We start from the raw sequence: 21,740 nt of genomic DNA on the forward strand, positions 1-21,740 counted from the left end.
AAAGGTTCTCTAATAGTTACAACCAGATAAAAGCATTTGTTTTAAACCAAAGGCTTTCTCTGATTTCCATTTCCAATAATATGTCTCTGTATTTCAGAGAGAAAGAAAAAAAAGCATTACGCTGCTTTGAGGTCAGAAAAAAACATATGGGAATCCAAGGGAAAAAGTGAATATTTTCTCCCTAAGGAAACATTGCTATTGTGTTTGTAAGAAGATATTTTGAAAATACAAATATGGAGAAATTATTATCATTTCAGAGGGAAGAAATTCACCACTTATCCAAAAACAAAGATACTTTCTAAAATGCTGAAGTACAAAGAATTTTATTATTCCAATACAGATTTATACCACTGGTCAAAATCCTGTTCAGCTTTGTTCTCAATTCCTTGTGTACAGAAAGGTAACGTAGAAAAAGTTACAAAGCTTTCTCCAAAGTAAAGGATCTGACCCTACTGTAGCAGAGATGGAGACTGTTTCCAGAAATTCTCAAATACGCCTATAAGTGATCCTTAATGCTCAGTCTTTAGTGATTTTCTGTGATCAGTGTTTTGGCAGACCTTTTCCAAATGTTCTGCAATCATCAGTTAGGGGCAGGCTGACTCCCTATAAATAGCTGTGAGCTAAGAGAAGGCAACTGCATTTGTCCAAGTCAGTACTTGCAGATGGATATATGCAGTTTGCCATGTTTTCTTTATCTTTTTTTTTTCAGGATCATAAATTAGGGTATTTTTTAGACTTGAGATACTGAAAGGTCCTCATTGCATCACTGAGATATATAGGAATCCTTTCTGTGAATATCTGTGAATCCTCAAGCCTTTCTATGAAAGATATTAAACATTTCTTTTGATCTTAAAGTAGCTTTGTCTTGAAAAATATTAGTACTAGGAGAAACTGTGTTTAAAATACCATGTAAGTATTCTCTTCAGAAGATGGTGGCAAATTAGATGCAGTGTTATGTTTCTTTGCTTTTATTGGCCTGGCACTACTTGTCAGCTTTACTGCTGTAGAAAATACAACTTGCATACAGAGAAAGCCACTCTTTCAAGTAGCCTGGAAAAAGTCATGCTATTTATGATCTGAAAATCTCTAAGGATTGATAAAGAAGTTAGCATGATCCATTCTAATTATACTTGCTAGGTGAAAGATCCTTAGGGTTTATAAAGTTTCAATAGGAAGAGGGATAAAAGATCAATGTGCTGTTATTCTACTTCTACATTAAAGGAGATGACATGCTATGAAAAAAGAAGTTACTGAAGGCAACTACAGGGATATGATGACAAATGACAGAGACCAGAAAAAAATGTATCCACTTACACCTCTTGGAAGCTATACAAATATTAAGGATGGAGATCACCCAAAGTCACAGGCATTGTTTGTGAAAATATCAAAGGCTCCACAAGCACAAATTAGATTGCAGAAACCGAATAAATTAAAAGACTGCACATGGCTGCACTTCTAAGGAAGGCCAATAGCTGCTACAGCAGCTGAGACAGAAGCCAAAGGGATGCCTTCTAACACTTCTTAATGTCAAAACAGCTCCTTTCAAGGTGCATGAGAGAGAATGAAGTGGTTTGAAAATGTAAATACACAAAAGGCCTTGTCAAGTAAGTTACCCATAGTTGGTTGGTATACTTTTGCTGAAAAACCTCCATTTCTCTGAAACCACATTCTACTTGAGTCTCTTCCTGTTTTGGATTAAGGACCTTCATCTTGCAAGGAAAGGGAGTTCCCTGTGGGAGCTGGGCCTCTAAACAACCAGGAAAACTTCCAGATGCTGTTTGGCCTGCTATAATGAAGTGCTGTAGCCATGGCTAAACTTGGACCCTTCAGGGTAGGAAGCACCATGCTTCTCACAAAGAGAAATGACATTTTATCATTAGTTTATTTCCCATCGGGGAGGTTGTCCTCCTTAATCTGTTTCAGATGCAGACTTATAACAGGAACACAGTTCATGTGGACAGCCAAATCCCTAACACAGAAAGACAAGGGCTATTTGAATCCACTGCCATGCACTGAGTCACTGAAATATGACCTAGACCCCAAGCATGACTCAATAAGGACTTCTGGAAAACTCCAGCTCCTAATAGTTGGCTTAAGTGTAAACTCACTGTAAATCATGAGAAATGAAGACAGGTTAGCTTCCATTTTTGACCTGTCCTGCTAAAACCTTCCTATACCCAAGGAAACATGGGGGATAGAGGCAGCTGGATACCCAGGGCCCTCTCTGGGTACCTCTCTCCAGCACCTCATCTGACTTCAGACTCCTCTCAAGGAGGAGCCAGTGCCCTAGAGGAAGTTATATACTTACTGCTCTAGAGAAAGTTGTTTCCCAGGGCTCTTTTCCTGACCAGATATAAGGCAACTCACCACTTCAGCCCTACTTGTCTGTCTTCTCGGGGAGGAGGGATAAGATGCCTGTTTAGATTGAGCACTAGGGAATCCCCCTGGTTGACATTTCCCATCCTAGATATTTTGTTTTTTCCAGCTGCAACATATGATTCATATGGGAAAAAGAGAGTCAAGGGGATAATTTCTCTCTAAAACTGAATGAGACTGAGGGGAAAATTACATGAATATTTAAATGAGTTGTCATCTTAAGAACTGAAATACAGTTTGACATTTATCAATCCAGTTGTATGAAGGAACAGAGTAGTAGTTGTCACTGAAGTGACAAAAAACCAAGAAAGTACAGTCCTGGTGTGAGCTTTGACATTTGCTCAAAGTCAGTAATTTACAGGGGAAAAGCCATTCATATACTAAACTATTAAAAGAAACCAAACCCAAAGAGTGAACATCTAAATAAAGCATGAGGTGTAAATGAGAGGTGAAAGGTTAAGAGCAAATGCAGCTCACCAAAAATCTGTGCTGAGAAAACCCAAGGCAAAATGTGACCCGAACACCTACAAATACCACAATAAAGCTGATAGATTTTTTTTCCCCCTCTGGAAATTTAGACTTATTTTTCTGGCTTGTGGGAACAGCAGTGAAGGAAGATAAAAAGTTTGTTACCTTGAATATCATCATTGAAAGTGCAGTACTTGTTACGGTACTTATGCAGGAGGCGGAATGCATTGGCATTAGCAAAATCCTCAAACTGAATGAGGCAGTTCATGCCATATCTAGGAAAACAAGAAAGTATGCATTATGTTAGAAAAGTTTCAAAATTATACATTAAAAAGATAATAACATTTGTGATCAGATTTTAAATACAAGGACAGTGTGAATCATACAACTCTCAACATGTTTCTGTTATATTCATTATCTTTATGTTCATACAGATTATTTAGAAGGCATAATCCTACTTCTAATAGTATTTACTCAGTTCTAAGTTATGAATAGGAGATCAGTAGAAAAGGCCTTCTCCTTCCGCAGATATTTCAACAGAAGTCTCCACTGAGCAATTACCCAGTGAACAAAAAAGGTCCCTCCCAACACAAACCACTCTATAATTCTGTGGTTGTATTTTTTGTTTTTTAAATACGGAAACTCAAGACTCCTGGCACAAAATTTGTATGTCAATACCTAACAAGTAAACAACTGCCCTGCTGTGCCAGTAAGGTTAGTCCTAAAATGAAAGTTAGTAAGCAGTTAAACTAAATTAATACTACCACTACAGATTATGGAATGGTTTGGATTGGGAGGCACCTTAACGATCAACTTGCTCCAATTCTCTGCCATGGGCAGGGACATCTTCCACTAGACCAGGTTTCTCTGAGCTTCATCCAACTTTGCCTTGAACACTTCCAGGACAGGGCATCCATGGCTTCTCTGGGCAACCTGTTCCAGTGCCTCACCACCCTCAGAGTAAAGAATTTCTTCCCAGTATCTAACCTAAGCCTACTCTCAATTGGAAGCTGTTCCCCCTTCTCCTGTTAATATATGCTCTTGTAAATATTGCCCAGTCCTTATATGCTTTTTTAGTAGTACTGTCTCTGGATTCTTTGTACACCAGTCACATGTGGCATTTTCAAGTACTTTCTTACAACAAAAGTAAAAAAAACCACAAAGCAATGAAAATATAGCTACAAAAACTACATAAAGACTGGATTCAAGCTCACAGACATTTGCAAGAGGGCAAGATCTCAACAACACACATCCTGATTGAGCTAAAGGAGGCTTTATTTGCTAACAGCACAAATCCATGAGAGACAGCCAAGCTGTCAATTTATGCTTCATCCAGAAAAGCAATACATACATAGAGTGAGCAGTTCAGTGTAAATACATTAATGGAGTTCTTCTTTAAACCATACATGTGTTTGGCAACCACATTAAGCAAAGCTATCAGTATTTTAAAAGAAGACAAAAATTCCTGTGACTAAACTCATTTCCATGGAACACACGTATTTACAGCCATATTACAATTAACCAAATCTATGGGGATTCCCCTGGCAGGAATGGTAAGCCTTGCTGAAAATAAATACATCTTCAGGTTTGATGGAAAAACCTGGACTTCTTCAGCAGCATAATGACAGGCAACTGTTTAAAAAAAAATTTGGCAAGTCCAGTACTGTAAATTACAACTGAGTTCAAGTAAAAAACTAGAGGTTAATTAATTTAAATTTCTAACCTGCTTCAGTTTCTGACATAAATTTCTGTGATTCCATAAGGGTCCATGAACTGACAGTTGCATAATAACGTGAAACTAATCAGATTATCACTCTGGAATCCTAGAGCTTGGTTATATGTGTTTCTTGGATGTCATTAGGCTGGTCTGTTTCTTTATTTTGCCATATATAACATTCCATTTTCTCATCTGCATTTTATTTTTCTCAGCTTTCTTATCCATTACCTTTGTAGACAAAGACCAAAACTCCCTGTGAGTTATATTAAAAGAGTGTCCCTGTAGAAAATAATTATCCTATACTGGGAACACTATCCATATTAATTCCCTGAGCCAGATATCGTGGCTGTTTAATTAAAATGGAAAAAATGCAGATAGTCTAACTCTGGGCATCTGAGATTATAGCATCACAGCAGAAAAAATTCTAAGCTGCATTCTTACACATTGCACATGTAACACCTGACATCCAGGTAAAAACCTGAGACTTCAGTGCTGCACACAACCAGCAGTACCTCATAAGACTTGTGAATTTTGAGGTCTATGTTCTCAAAAAAGTCTAATCAAATCCTGTAGCTGGGTATTCATGAGAGACAAGAAAATTTTGCACTGTTTTCCCTGCTTCTCAAAATTATCTCTTAAAACAGATGAGATATACAGATGAGGTAGTACAAAATAGTTAATATCAGATCATTTCTTTCCAGAAAAATCCCTTAGCAATAATGAATTGGCTACAAAGGTGCCACACAGTTCTGGAAGCAGTGACCATACCAAAAGAGCCTTCAATTCTTCTATGACATCCACATCTTACGATCGCAGTCACTTAAAGCAGAAAGTTGAGCCAAAGCCTAAACCAATATTTGCCTTCCTACATCACTCTGCAATAACCTCCCACCCTTCTCACACTCTGATGAACAGTTTTGTTTTAGTGGCTGCACTATAAAGGGTAACTGCTTGGATCTACCCTTGTGGAAGCAGAATGTGTCCTCCCTGTTTGCACCTCATACCTTGCCATCATTACATTTTGGCTTGGATCTGCACCTCTTCCCAGGTGGGCAGGGAACACAAATGACTATGAGATGAGAAGGGGACCAAGCATTTTGCTGCTTGCACATGTGCAGTCATCAAAGCCTGCTGTGCCTTTCAAACCACTCTAATTCCAGCAGCTGTGGACCACTACAGTTCTGGGAGTCATATTATCTTTCAAACATTATGAAAGGAGAAAACAGAGCATGTAGCTGTCCTAAAATGTGACCATCTTATCATCTTCCATCAATACTTGATACAGATATAACACAGACTGAGATCACTGAGTTTCCTCCGATGATACGGAGTGCCTGATCAGGCAGGTCCAGACACCAGTAATAAATTTGCTACAAACAAAATCATCACATTTAAAAACACCATTCAGTGACTGTGGTTGACTTCTAGAAGGGAGCATGTTGTTAAAAGACAGCAACTTCAGGCATGAAGGCTGCACAGTCAAAAAAAAAAAATCTGGTAGACATTCCTCCTCAGTGTGCAACCATAACAAATGCACTAATGAATTCTTGAATATTTTTGGGCTCTGGAAAACACTTCTCTGATAGCAATAGCTTGGCATGAGTCCTGCTTAGGACTGATGGAGTTTTGCAGGCAAGTGTTTTGTAGCTGTGAATTCCTCTCTGCCGCCTGTTAAGGACGCGTCATTGCAGTAGCTGATTAAACAAATATAAATTGTCCCTAGAAAGTGATAATCCAGATCACTGTTTCCCCTTGTAAATCCTGTTTTGTCACCCATGCCTTTTTGTGTACTCGAATTTTAGATTCCTGCTCCAAGTCACACAGGCAGTCTGAATCAGGATCCAACTGGACAGAAATTCAAAGCCATATTTCCTTTGTTTTGTTATGAAGAGAAAATGCAGACGAGAGGTGGCAAGCTTGCAACATGATATTTGTCATCAAGTATGGGAGGCAAATGCTGGACAATGGATTAAAATGAACCATCCCACTGAATAACATGCGGTTGCCAAAAAAACAATGTCTCCAATACTTCTCCCAATTTACAACATATTTTTTGTGACAGTCTTAGCTAAGTTTTCCCCATTTATAAGTAAATTTATATTCAGTTGTGTATGACAACAGTGTTAATGTTCCAAATAATTCTACAGAGTACGTCTTTGTGTAACATGCTGGAGAAAAATGTTCACAGCACTATAACCATCCCAAATATACAGTACAAGTATTTTGGCAACTCAGGGCTCTTAAGACCTCAACAGGGAAAACCCTCAAGAATCTGGCTTTTGGTGACAGTGGGAGCTATAAAAGTTTGGGCATCATTTTGAATTTAAACCATATGCTCAGTAAAATCCATGCTTACTTCTACAGCTAAGACGTTTTTCTGGATGTATATTTGGATCATTTGTTATTACTGCCAGCCATTGTTTTGGAAACCTTCCTAAAAGAACAAGTGGTTGCTTTTTAGGTTTTTAGAGCTTTCAAACTCCTATTTGACTTTTTTTTGTTGTTGTTGTTGTGCATACATGCTTGGAACTGAAAAAGCCTTAGAAACCATCAGAATTGGTTGCTGCCACCCATTCCTAAGAAGGAGCAAACCCAAGTGATAGCAACATTGGTGCTGTGTTCCTTGCCTTGTGCGTCATGCAGCTGCCCTGCCAGCCAGAACCATTTATAGTGCACCAGGACAATGTGGAAATTATCTCCTTCCTCCCTGCCCCAAATGCTGTAAAGCTTGCTCATTACTGTATATCCCACTGCTCAAAACAGATTTAAAGCATAAAGAACACAGCTACAAACTCCTCTTTGTGCTGGGGTTTGCCTGGATGCCCTCCTGCCTAACAACCCTTAGGACTGTGTGCCTTCTCCTCCTCCTCTCCTCCAAGCTACCTCTAACTTCATTTCACAAGGCAATTAAACTGCTGAAATGAGGTCATACATCCACCCCAGCACCTCTTTTGTAACCCACTGCTTAAATTCAACACAATTTGAAAGAGTGGGGTTAGAGTTTTGCACAACAAATGCTACATATATATTCTGTGGAAAAGGTGGCCCAGATGAGATACCCTCCAGCAAGCAGATGGTACTACTCATGCTGCCTCTCCAACAGCCTGATGTGCTACAGCTGCACAGGACAAAAATCTGTCTAGCCAGTTCTACAATGCAAATACCTTCCCAGAAGAGGTATCATTAAATCACAAATAACTTTCTCTGTCCTGAATTGGACCAGCAAGTCAGACAGGACATCCTTGACAGGAAGAGATTTTCTAAAGAACTTAATAGAAACTGTCAGCATAACTGCTTTCCACATGAAGGACTCTGTTTAGAATTCCTTTTTTATTCCCCTGTAGGCAACCACTGGCTTTATTTTAGCTACAAAAAGTATGTACTTTCATAGGGCTATTTTTCATAGCCATTTTTTCCTTTTCCAAACCAATCCCTTCCTCAATGAGCTCAGTCCATATCCAAAGTAGGCATGGAGATGTGGGAGATGGCATCATTTAGTACCCACCCTAGTACCAGCAGCAGACCTTTATTCAAGTTCTCTTAATGAAATAAAATTCTACAAAAGGTTTCCATACTACTATTTTCTGGCACTATACCAGTGCTTCTAACACACTTCTGCTTACTGTTTCCCTGTCCTGAACAGATCTTGTATTTATTTCCATGGCCTTTCTATCCCAGGAGTAGTGAGGAAAATGGGCTGGAGATGACTCATAATTTTCTCCCTTTCCCCCCCAGTCAACAGCTCTGCTACATGTGTGGATTTCACAGCCTTGGGAATAGAAAGGCTTAGGAACAGAGCACTGCTCATTTAGGAAGTTCTTGAGGGTGGTGGTCCTAGATGTTGTTCGTAAGTAGAACAGCTAAACCAGATTCTCTGCCCACAGACAGGCCCTCTATACATAAAGGGCTTCTCTTAAGACAAAAGGTAATTAAATAATAAGCTTTTGTGGTATGCTAACAGAAACACCTGCTACAAGAAAAGGATAGTTGCTGGTTTTAACCTAATTTGTCATCAGCCATTTGTGTGGTTGCATCACATTGTAGCAGTGACAACTTGCTCTTTAAATTGAAGCCCTTCAAAGTCCATCCTACTAAGACAATAAGTTGACAACAGCTCTAAACATACCCACTCTAAGTTTTTGTGCATTTTCAAAGTCTGTTGAAGGATTAATATAGATGTTCACGAGTGAACCTGAACTAGATTTCTTCTACTTCAATAACTGATTGAATTAACTCTCAAATGTCTTAGGATTACTATATAGATATATATTAGATATAGATAGATAGATAGATATAGATAGATATAAAAATAATATATAAAGTCATATATAAAGGCTGCAAAAGAAGTAAGTTATCACATCATAAAATTTTATTTCTTCTTGTTGCAAAACAATGTTTTTTATTTTTTTATTTTGATATTTGTTCCAAAGTATAGCACACAACAATGCTGTCAGGAACTGGGCTTGATTGAAACTTAGACCTTTCCAATTCATATGTGTAGACTTTTGTAACAGAATTAGGGAGGGTGTTGTGAAGTATGAATGGAAATGTGTGCACTACTGGAAGCAGCTGCACGACAGAGCTGAAAACACTGCATACACAGACAACAAAGAACAAAGCCAACTGAAGGAAAATTTAAAATGTCTCATTTACATCATGATGTAAATGATGAATATAAATGGAATTTACATCATGGTGTGGCCTGAGCTCTGGTAAGGCCATAGCAAAGACACCTCTAGGACCAGGACCCTGCACCTTGAAAATTGCAGTCCCTAACACAGCACATCACCTGTGCCACTATTTATCCTACAGGCACAGCAGGAAGTTGTGTTGCAATCTGAAGAAATTCAACATGAGGACATAGAGACACAAAAAATTTGTGGAAGCTGAAGTGAGAAATACCCTGAGGCACAATAAGCATGCCAGCACAGCTGCTGGATCTTAAAGGCATAGAAGACCTGTACAAAATCAAATCTATCACCACTTATCCCCATAAGCCCAGAGAAAGCCTTGAGGATTTGACAGCCAAGGCACCTTTGCCTTCAATGTCACTCATGAGCAACCCAAACATGCTTATGCTTTGAATATGTAGGTGTGACACTGAATAATAAAATCAACTTTTTTGAACACTCTTAACATAAATTCACCTCTCTGTTCCATAAGAACTTTCACTGAGCGCTGTCAATTCAATTTTCTATGGTGGACTGTGTCAAGTTGCCCCCTCTCTGCTGTGAAACAGTTTTCTCTGCAGGAAGGTGGATGGAAAATGCAGTACTGAGATACAGCATAACACACATTATACAAATAAATTACACTTTCAAAAGTTCACAAAGCCAGATGTGAGCCAAACTCTTGGACTCAGTTCTTGACATGCCCAAACATCAGCCTCAGCAGAACAGATCACTGCCATGAAAAAATATACCACACAAACTTCCACAAATGCAGAGGTGTGAGACTTGCCTAACACTCAGGTTAAATCTGAAGAGGAAAAAAAACCATATTGTAAATGTTGATGGTTTCCCTCCTTAGGCAAAAAAATGGTTCCATGTGAATTTGAAGTAAACAGCAAATTGAATTACTGTGATGGTTCCTCATGAATTTGTACGGGTTCACTTTTTTACCTGACCCCGATCCCATCTAAGTCAAAAGTAAAACTCCAGGAGCCTGAAAATATAATTCTATTTGACTCCTAGCTATTCTGCTTTTTCCAGTGTTACCACTTAGCTGATTTAACTGTGACTTGGACCAAAGAACAATCTCAAATTACCTTCAGTTTTACATTCACTTAAAAGAGATGAGTGCAGATTTGAAACAGATGACCTGAGATATTTCTTTTGTCTTTTCAGTCTCTTCAACTCTTCTTTAGAGACTTGGCATTGTGACACTTTTGGCTGAGGAAAGGAATGGTACTGAACAGATGGATTGGTCGAGTGTCTGAGCAGAATAAATCAGAAAAACAGAGAATCAAGAAAGAAATCCATCTCAGCTGAAAATAGTAAGTAGTTTTATTCCTTATGAATCCTTAGCTGTAGCTAAAGATGTCACTTCTTGCCCTCCCAAAAGATAGAGTGGTCTTTGTTAAATGCTTCAAGATTAGTTTTTAAATTTTAATTAAATGGCTTTATGCTACAGCAAAAAAGAACTGTTTTTATCCAAAAATGAGAATGTAAAATGCATTATGCTGTTTGATAAGTCATCCTACACAACTTAAAATCATTTGAACCTAGCTTCAAATGGGTGCTTCATGATTGCAATCCTTAAAAGTTACTGATTATTACAGTCTGGTTCAGATTGTCAGCAATTTTACTTTGCCAAGAAAAATACCATAAAGCCACAGTTCTGAGGTTTGCCCTGGTGTTGGTATGCACCTGCACACCCTACAAAATAGATTTATAATACTCTAAATTTTGCAAAAGTCATCAAAAAGAAGAAAGTACAGCAGCACTTGAACAGTGGTCAACAATTGCACAGGAATTGATGTCACAAGGAAGTCCTCTACAGATCTTTTAGTATGAAAGATATTGTGTTACATATATTAGTGGAATAATTTATTCTAAGAAGCCTGGATTCCTAAATCCAGGCAAGAGATGTTTCTCTGGACAAGTTCTCAGATTTCTTTATGAAAATGAGAGCTGCCCTTGGAAAAGGTAAAGGTTTCAATTTGGTGGTACAAATTAGATATGCATTGATTGTGTGTGGCATTTTGCTCATACAAGATGCATTTTATTTTCATGAGAATGAACCTTCATATAGTCACTGCTCAGACAGTAACTCTTCTACTTTTCCCACTTTCCAAAAAGGGAGAAGGGTCTGGATTATAGGGGAAAAAAAATTGTTGGCTGATAATTCTACACTGGAAAGTTTCTAATAATTTTTAAGCATATTTTTTTAACTGAATCTAATAGTATTTAAAGATACTACTTTTATAAAGCCTAATTTATTAAGGTATTTACTTAAACATATGGGAATTTCAGCTTGGGTCCAGAGGACTACTCCTTTGCTTTAACTTATCTGTTTTGATGCCTCAGTGAATCAGGTCTGAGTGATTTATGGCAAATGCAATGCCTTTCTGGAAAAGGTATTGTATCTTTTGCCAGAATCTAAAGATTTCTAAATAGTCTTAGGAGGTTGAACCAAGATGACTGCATTTCCATACATATTTGATTATATTTGTATGAGACTATAGGTATTTTTCCCCAAATAAAAGAGGCAGCTGGACAGCCAAATTAGTAGAAAGCCTGGGGCAGCACATCTGCTGTTTCCCTCTCTACTTAAGGTATAATGAACAGATGGAAATGTCAATTCCAGCACAGCTAGCCTTCATCTTGACTGTTAAAAAGGCAAAGAAGTAATGAGCTTTCAGAAATGTCAAAAGGAGGTTGTAACAGGAATACTTAAAGTACTTCTGATAGATTAAATACACTCCAAATATTTGTATTGTTTGATCATTTATGAAGCACACATGTCCCTAAGTTCTTGATACTGTTTTTAAGGTATTAAAATATCTTATAAATATCTTTATAAAATACCTGCAACAAAAATTTCTCTTGAGAGAAAAGAAGCATATTGGAGGCTAGACTGAAGAAATGGAGAATGTAGAATTTTAAGAAAAAGGGAGCTTACTGTTTTCAAAGCATAATTTAGACAGCACACTGTTTGATTTGAGGAACTGTGACTATTACAGTGGAACATTACAGAACCATGGAATGGCTGAGGCTGGCAGGCACCTCTGGAGATCATCTGGCCACCCACCCACTCAAGCAAGATCAGTGGAAGCACGCTGGGCAGGACCACATCCAGACAGCTTTTGGAATATCTCAGGGACAGAGACTCCACAACCTCTCTGGGAAAGCTGTACCAATGTTCAGTCACACTGACAGTAAAATGGCTTTTTTCAACACTGAAATTCTCTTACATTTAAGTAAAATGTTTGTGTCTTTTTTTCTCTTGTTCTGTCATTGGGCACCACTTACAAACAGCTTGGCTCAGTCTACTTTAAATCCTGCCTTCCAATATTTGTACACACCTATGAGCTGCTGCCTCACTGGAATAGACAGCCCCAGCTCCCAGTCTCTCCTGACAAATGTACATTTATAAGCCAAGAATCAAAACTGAAGGATGCCACTCTGGATTAAAAAAAATAATAATTTAAAGCCATAGCTAATGGACATATGCTATTGCTCAGCAACTATCACAGCCAAAAAAAGTTTACATAAGTAAGTTAAATAAAAATAAATAAGGGCTGATCAGATAAGGGATTATCAGGTATAGTTAGAGCAATTATTATCAAGTACAGATAGAGCAATCTCACCTTTATATTTTTAATAGTATAAATAGCACTATAATAATATCTGGATATCTGATATCTGGAAATAAAGATTTAAATATCAAACCAAATTGATTCTAATCAAATGCCTCATTTTATGTAGAAAGCTAAACTAGTTTACAAAATGCTTTCTGTCTATAAACTTGTAATACACTGAACAAGGCTAAAAAATGTTTAAATAACATAGAACTCCAAACATTTAATTAAATTGACATGCTCAGCACTCTGTGGAATGACTAAAAAGGGCTTACAAAAGGTAGGTTTTGAATGGCAATCTCAAAAAAAAAACTAAGAAAAGTTGCAATGCAGATGTAACAGGGGAAGTTATTTCACATTAATAGAAAAAACCCCGAAATCCTCCTAAGCAGAACATGAAAAAATGAAAGGTAGCAGAGCTGCATAACTAAAGCAGAGATGAGGTAGAAGTAGCAATAAAGGTGTGTAGAACCACGAAAGAATAAAAACTATTTTTGGTATAGAAAAGCCAATAAAGACATTTTCTCCAGAGGAAGTGTGAACACAGCACATCACAGGAAGAAGAGTTTGGCAGCAACATTTGGACCACCTGGAAGGAAACTCAGTTTGTATCACAAAGGCCAGAAAATACTGTAATCCACAAGGGAGAACATCCAAGACTATAAATGTTTTGGAATCTATTTCAGTAAAACATAAGCACAGAGAAGAACTATTCCCAGGGAAGGACATCAGAGTCGTCCTACACAACCTAGGGAGATGGAGAGCATTGTTACTTCTTTGGAGAAGATGGATGGGTTCAAATAGCATTTAATCTTAATTAATGCCATTTAATTTTCCAGCTCAGTGCTACTCAGCAGAAATTAAATATCAATAAAAATAGGTAACATTTCCAGTGTACATCACACGTAAGAGACCCCAAACCAGATAACATTATAGAAATGAATGTAAGCATGTGTTCAACCAAACTCTTTAGGTCCTGGGAATGGTGACCTGCCATTCCTCAGAGAGCTTTCTTCCTTCTTTCTGCCCTTTCCTGAGCAGATATACAAAACAGTGAAAATCTGGATTACAGCTTTTATACCTTGCATCATTGTAGCAGTATCAGACACTCTCTAAAGATAAAAGCACCAGACACTTTTGGCCACAAGATTACTATCCTATATTAAAAAGCTTTTCCAATCAGCTCTGCAAGTGAAGCTACAAGCCAAATTCATAAATACACATTTAATCTGCAGCAGTAGGCATCACAAAGCTAAAGGAAATCATTATCTTTCAGAAGAAAATAAAATTTAATAGAAATTTAGAAGGGCTTCACAGGCTTTACATAGTTGCCTTTAAGCACACTTCTAGACTTGTGGTGGCTGGCAAAGAATTGGAGCACTTCCCACTCAATAGTAGCACATTTTGCATCTCCCTTAGCCCACATGGTTTTCTGAACAGTCACATCAGTATTACAAAACCAAGTTGTGACTACTTGATTGCTCTCTGATTTCACATGTGATGAGTGATTTAAGTTTTTCTGGACCAGGAAAGGAGTGGTTCACAAATGAAAAAACCCCTAAAACTTTGAGATCAATGACCACATAAAATCAGTTCAGAATTAATCAGAAGTTTTTAAACAAAAATTTATCCTTAAGAAATTTGGTATTATGCAAAAGTAAGAAAGAAAACAAAACAGAGAGAATAGTTTTCTTAAGTACTCAAGTAATAACTGTTTTGAAAATATTAACCAGAATTTAGGGAAAAATCCCATTTTATTACTACAAGCTAAACACATTTTTCTACTTTACTGATATGGTTTACATAAATCACAATGTTCAACACTCCACACAAAGAGTAAAGCTTCAAAGATTAACCAAAACTCCTTTAATGGCTCTTCAATACTCCAAAAGTTGCCAGTACTATTAATATTTAAACAAAGTCAAGACTTCATGTATTAACTTCAAAATCACTCCTAATTGGATTTTTACCAGGGAAAAATTGAAAGAATGTTTATGAACTTTGCCACAGAAGTGGAATACTCAAGCTCAATAAAATGGTATATTTATAAGGGTAATGTTTTTCCCAGAAGTCATCATAAAGTAGTAACAGCTTCTCTTGCTTTCATTACAGAAACAGAAGCCTTCTGGAATCCTGAGAGAAAGGGAAAGTATGAACATTGTATTTTACATTGAAAGACTGGCAACACTTCCAGCTCACCTACACTGGACATATTATTACCACCTGTGCTACTGGCTACAGTTACTCTTTATCATCCTGAATTCAGCTTTCTTAAAAACTGCCTTTGAAGTAGGTTCAACCTTTTCAGTCCAAACTATCTCACTGGTAAATTTATATTCAAATATTTATTAAAAATGACTGGAAAAAAGGTTAATTGGAGACTAAACTAAGTGTCCCAGAAGTGTTCTAACTCTATTTTATTTTAAACAGGTAGTTAGAAGTTCTAAATGGCTCCTTCTCAAATATCTGAGATCCTGGGGATTATATCAGTGATCTCAAAAGAGCACTGTGTAAAATTATAGCTCTTATAATCAGGGACTAAGTGAGAAAAGGAAGTGGCTGCAAGCTCCTCAGAACTGTTTATAATCCTCTGCTAAGCCAAATAATACCTATCCTTTTCACTCTATTATTTACACCTTCCCCAGGGAATATCAGACGTGCACCAAATGGTCTCCCCATGTCTGTCACTGGGTGAAGGAAGAAATTCATGTTTAAGATATTATTTTGCATTATAAGGGCAGCACACTGAGATGCACTTTTGCTCTGATTTTATTTCAGGATGTTTAGAACGTAATACTACATCTAAACAAGAATCCTTGGATAAGGCATATTGACTTTGTAGAATACATTTATTTCAGATTAGCTGGCTCAGATACCACCTATAGTGGACTGCAAAGGTAGGATGTACTAAATAGTTAAAAAGAATATTTTTAATTGTGTTTTCTAAATTCTATGACTAACCGTATTATTTGCTTTTTATATATAACTCACATATACATTGTATTTTTCAATACTAATTCAACAAAAAAAATTTGCCTATATTTTTGTGGACTTGTTAAATTGCTTTTTTGGACATGAACTGTTGGAATTCTCACTCAATTCAAGTACCATTGAAGATACACTGAAACTAGACCCAGGTCACACCTTTTTAGGATTGGAGGGAAGGAAAGTTTTATACTCATTCCAGATCCTCTTTCTGGTGTTGGACACAAAAACTTTCTGTTAATTGTAATTACTGGTAAATTCTATGACTTCTATGATCCAAAGTCATTAATATATGTGTATTCCAATGACTTCAGAGAATTGATAGGCATGTTCAGGTTACCTTGCCCAAAATAATATATCTTGGTTATTTCAGTAAGTCCATTGCTCATGATATATTGATGAGAGATCCAAGATTAAGATTATTTAATATTCCTTTTCATTAGCCAATAACCTAATACACATGAGTTTTTAAAGGCCATGTTCAAGTGATGCAAAGCACAGAAAACCAACAAAAAAAAGCCCTGTGTGACCCAACACTCTCAAAACATTTATATTTTTGCAGAAATGTGGGGAGGAAGCAGAAGAAAGATAGTACAATCATTTCTCTTCCAGTCATTCAGAAGCAAAAATACGTCTGCACAATCACCGTTCTGGGAAGAAATGCTTGCATGGGGAGTTTTATGAAGAAATATGAGTTAATAGATTGAATAATGCTTCCACATCTTGTACAGTATCTGATGAATATCTAAATGTGCATGTTCACATTCACTGTGGCATTCACTGAGATGGCTCCAAAGATCCATCCCTCACTTGCTAATTGTAGTTCAGTGGATGCATACAATCCATAACATACTGAATATAATCAGAATTACACTGTCAAATGATATTCCTCTAATTTAAATTGTCATGTACTATCAAAGAATCTCATCTGGGTCCCCTTAATGAAAAAGTTCTTGCTGATAATTTTTCTTGTTGCACGAGATAGCTTAGAGCATGGCATCCATATTTCCCCTTGGTCCTCAGTCTCCAAATTCCACCTTTGTGGGACAAAGACAGGCTTAGATCTTGGTTTGAATACTGTTTTTATTTGCTGGTAGGCTCTAGAAGCTAAAAATATAAATAAGGTCAGAATAATTATATCATAAGATTTGTTCATACTACAGGGTCATCTGTATATTAAAATTAAAAAAAAAACAAAAAAAAAAAAAAACAACCAGAAAGTAAATAGCAAAGGTCTCTACTCACTGCCAATAGACAAAAACCAAAAACTGTTTCCTAAGTTTGTATCATATTAAATCATGTGCTCAAGCAATGCAAAAGATAATGAAAAAACCATTGCTTCCACTTCAAGGAGCTATGAAAGGCTGACAAAAAATGCCAGAAAGAGTGGCAGAAAGGAGAATAAATGTTACACTTTGAAACTGCTTATTTACTTAATTGCACATTCCATTGAAACATTCCATTTAACATATTAAAAGGGTAGGCTATTATAGTAGCAAACATCAGGAAATACCTGAATCTCCCCTACAATCAGGGTACTTTGTATTTTCATAAATAATTTTTTTGAGCAGCAATAATCAGCAAAAATTAAAACCTATGTGATTTATATTAATGAAAATAATGAATTGTAAAATGTATTTTTCACAAGCTTTAGGAGAGCTGCCATCTGACCCCAATTACTTAATGAAAGGATGACCAACTGAACATGGAGAGTGCTGTCAGTAGGGTATTACACTACTATTGAACCTCCTTGTTCAGGGCTCTGGAGGAAACTCCAGGATTCAGGAATATGTTTTCTTACACAGAAACCCAGCCAACTTCTTTTTGTTTTCATTTATCTCAAGGCTCTGACAGGCAACAATAAACTGAATTCAGCCAAAAATTAGGATCAGATGGTGAACTGAGATCAGTTCAAACTTCTCTCAATCTGTTAAAGACAGCAGAAAAAAAGTCTCATTCTGCATTTCTCCCCTATATGATTAGGAAGCTAGATCATCTAGACCAAGACATTAGCTACTGTAGTAATGGGATACTTTTTTGCTGTTGTTGAATTTATTCAGTTTCTAATTCAAAAGCTCATAGGACATTGACATAGGGATGGATTTTTGGTCAGGAAACACATGTCCATTACACTGCTTCCCTCCCCCACTTCCCTCAAAAAAAAACCAGGAAAGATGTACAATAACTGTAGCTGCCTGCACAGTCTCTTCCCTAGAGATGGGAATAATGAGCTCTTGGAAATGTTTAAAGTCTACTAAATATGAAAAGCATCTAGCAATGATCTGGTAAAACAGTTTTAAAGCCATGAGAATCCACTCAATATCTCCAGCACTATTATTTTTAACTGAAAAACTAGGACTACAGCCAACTTTATACTTCTGGAATTATAATTGTTTTATAAATTTATACATGCATACACACATATGCATCTTTTAAAATGTCTAAATTTCCTGGCATTGCATGTAGACAACTAGGGCTTTAAATCTTCACAAAATTCAGCTCAGTAATCAAGTCCCCACCCATCTCTAAATATTTGAAGTATAGATGTGTCCAAAATGCTTTCAGTTCCTTTCTTTTTTTGAGCCATGAAAAAAACCAAACTAAAAAGCATATTAAGATTTTGCAAATTCATAAATACTATATAATTTCTGGGATAACAGCTTGGAAGAGTGGTAAGAGACTGTCTCTAGGGATTCCTTCAAGAACCTCATGGTTGGGGGCATGCATAGTGCTGTGAAAATAGTGAAAACATTTAAATACAGTGAAGTAAACTTAGCTTATGCAGCCAGAGTCGTTGTACAATGGCTGTGATGTACCAGCTATTTCACAGCATAAAGACTAATAATCCCCCACAGACAAACACTACACATAACAGCCCTGGATGTCCATCTGGCAACTTACAGGTGTTGTTTCTTATCCTTCAATCACCAACAAAGGCTAGAAGCATCACAACAGCTATCTGACACTAGTCACATGCCCAGAGGGGGGCTCTTAGATGTAGCCCTCAGCAGCTGAACTTTTCCAAGCCTTGGCTTGAGTTTCCAGCAAAAATTCTTGAAAATTTCTGAAGCCCTGAGCAACAAATGCCATGACCTGAGCTCCAAATGCAAGGATGAGTGACACTGTGGCTTTCACTCTCTCCTAACAAAGATCTCCTTGTTAGCTCTCAGCTTTCTCATCTGGTCCAAAAAAATCTCCATTGCCCTTTTTAGTAGCTTCAAAGTACTTTAAAGAAAGACTTTCTTAATACACCAAAGTGGTTTTAGATGCTAGAATCTCACATTTTTCCTGATCTTCTTGCAGTGGTAGAATTTGAACATAGATCTAGTAAGTGCTGCTGAACAGGACAGCCTTATCTTTTATGCCAAGAGACAAACAACTTGTTCTCATAAAAGTACGGGGTATGCCCCAAGCAGGACTATCTGGAACATACCAGATCTCTGAAAAAGCCAAGTTTTCAAACTGCAGAACTACAAACAAATCATAGAATCCAAATTTACTCCACCATTGAAGTCTTCTCAGCAAGTTGTACAATAAAAAAGTGAAAAATACGTACTCCTTTCAACACAGAGCCAAAGCTCACAGAAAATAGAGCAGTTCCAGTTGAAAGGGACCTATAGGAATCACTTATCCTAAGTAATCATCTATTCTGTGATTACCTACAATTATGGGTTGACCATAAGGCATATTATTAAGGCCATTGCCCAAAAGCCTCTTAAACATTGAAATATTGTGCTTCTCTTTTGTCCAAGACATGGCTAGGAAATACAACAAAGCTTGTTGGTGCAGAAGTAAGGCTGTGCAAAATATAAAGTTTATCTGGAACCCTCTAAACAGATTAGCTCTGCATGCCACTACCTGACCAGAGCAGACCTAACTGGAAGAGACTGAGCAAGCTGTGAAAAAGGGGGCTGCAACCCCAGCATGGTTGATGGTTGAACCAGATGGTTGTTACCTGGAAAACAGGTGTGATTTATCACTGGAAAGGAACAGATCCACATGCAAAAAATGAAAAAAGGCATGTAGAGCAGACCTGACTTGCTCAAATACATTCTCATCTCTTTGCAGTAAAACTTACTCATAATATATATTATTTCATTAATCCTGCAACACTAAATTACGGTCAAAAGCATATTGTCATTATCTACAAAAATACTCCCCAAGTTTTCACATTTAATATTTGTTTAGTAATAGGGTATGTGACTGCAAATATTTTGAAAGGCTATATAACAGATTTGGAATTATACCAACAAAATTAATAGTAGTATAGGAGCAGTCCTCGAGACAGTAGGATACGTGGCGAAAGTTCTAAGTCTGTATTCACCACACAGCCTTTTTTTGGCTATTTTGCAGAATTTAAATCATAAACAGATGTTTGTGGAAAGAAACTGTCTCCTCTTTCTTACATACAATGTATTAATCACTCTAAAATAAGACTACAAAGATAGTATCTTGCTGAGTCCTTTGTACATAGCAACGTTACTAAATACTTAATTTACGTCCCATTTGGGACAAAGCTTAAGAAGCAAAATTTGAGATGCTTCAGTGATCTACAAAAACAGTTATAAAAACTACTTAAATACTTCTTATTTTTAGTGGGGACAGTGATAGCAAGGAAGTATTAATGAAGCTGAAAAGCAGCAGTTGTTGTATATCATTTGTTTATCCCTGAATAAGGGAAGGGTGAGAACTGTGGTGTGATATGAGGGAACCAAGCAAGAAACCACAGATATGGGCCAAGGACATGGGACATACATACAGGCAGCCAGAGCACGACAGAGACAGCAGAAGTTAGGAGATCATGAAACAAAGTAATTAAATAATTAAACCAATGTATCTAGAAAACCTTAGAACTGCAAATCAGCAACCCAGGAAGATATTAAAGAGAGAACATTGAAGGATTAGAAGTAATTATAGGTGGGAACAAAAATGGCTAAGAACAAAGGTAGGATTAGGATTGAAAAACCTATCCACAGAGAAGTGGGGTTCATTTTCTCATTTACCACTGAGGTAGGGTGCTGCCGTGTTAAGCAGAAAACATTCAAGACACATCACATCAGACAAGGTTATTTTCTTTAAAAGCTTCTACCCCTGCCCCACCAAGGAAGGAAAAAAAATCAAGCAGACCACAAATAATTGTGTCATGACATTCAAAACCTAACTGAGGTCTATACCATATTAGGGGGGAGAAAAAAATCATTCTGACATCAGCTGGTCTATTACAGCTGCTTGAATCAAAAGAATGTGGCAAATTACTTTTTTTAGTCTGGTTTTGGTTTGGGTTTTGTAGATGCCTTCACTATTCTTAATTCACAGCATTACTGGTATAGCAGTTGCAGTACTTTAGTGGTGGTGTAAACTCCTGAGTGGTGGACCCTCACTCATCATGGTCCTTGCAGCCAGGAACCCCAGTTTAGAGCAGAAAAGATATAACCCACTAGAGGTGTCACACAGCACATGCAAGAGGAAAGCATAGTAAAGAAGATTCCAGATTTTTCCCAGCAGAGGACTATCTCATTACATCTTTTTTCTGAGGATACAGCAGTCATGCCTGCATTAAGAGTTTCAAGTTGACACCTCTGAGCAGCAGAACACTGGACTTTACTGACTAATAACTAAGCAAGAAAAAGCAAATGTTAATCTTTTCAAAAATCAAGGAACTCAGTTTTTCGTAAATGTGACATTTAAGCAAAGTCTTCAACCACAGGCACAGTCTGAATCCCAGTGTCAGGTGCTGCAAGTGAAGAGTGTTCCTAGCACAGATGGTAGTTAAGTCTGTAATTACTATAAACTGCATAACATTTCACAATGATAAAAGCAATCTAAGCTAGATTTATTATGCAGCATTGGTGCTGCTCAGAACTTCAAAATTAGTTCATAGCACCTTCTTGC

General features: G+C 37.2%; 1 protein-coding gene across 2 annotated transcripts in view; it reads right to left on the reverse strand.

Moving 5' to 3' along the window:
- ME1 (malic enzyme 1) overlaps positions 1 to 21,740 on the reverse strand; it is a 149,240-nt gene that overhangs the window by 32,972 nt on the left and 94,528 nt on the right. For both annotated transcript variants that reach the window (XM_056488511.1, XM_056488512.1), the window contains exon 7: positions 3,010 to 3,119. In XM_056488511.1, the coding sequence (XP_056344486.1) occupies positions 3,010 to 3,119 (110 nt within the window). The remainder of the gene's footprint in view (positions 1 to 3,009; positions 3,120 to 21,740) is intronic.

Source organism: Oenanthe melanoleuca, chromosome 3 (genome assembly GCF_029582105.1).
Source record: "Oenanthe melanoleuca isolate GR-GAL-2019-014 chromosome 3, OMel1.0, whole genome shotgun sequence".
Classification (NCBI taxonomy): Eukaryota; Metazoa; Chordata; class Aves; order Passeriformes; family Muscicapidae; genus Oenanthe; species Oenanthe melanoleuca.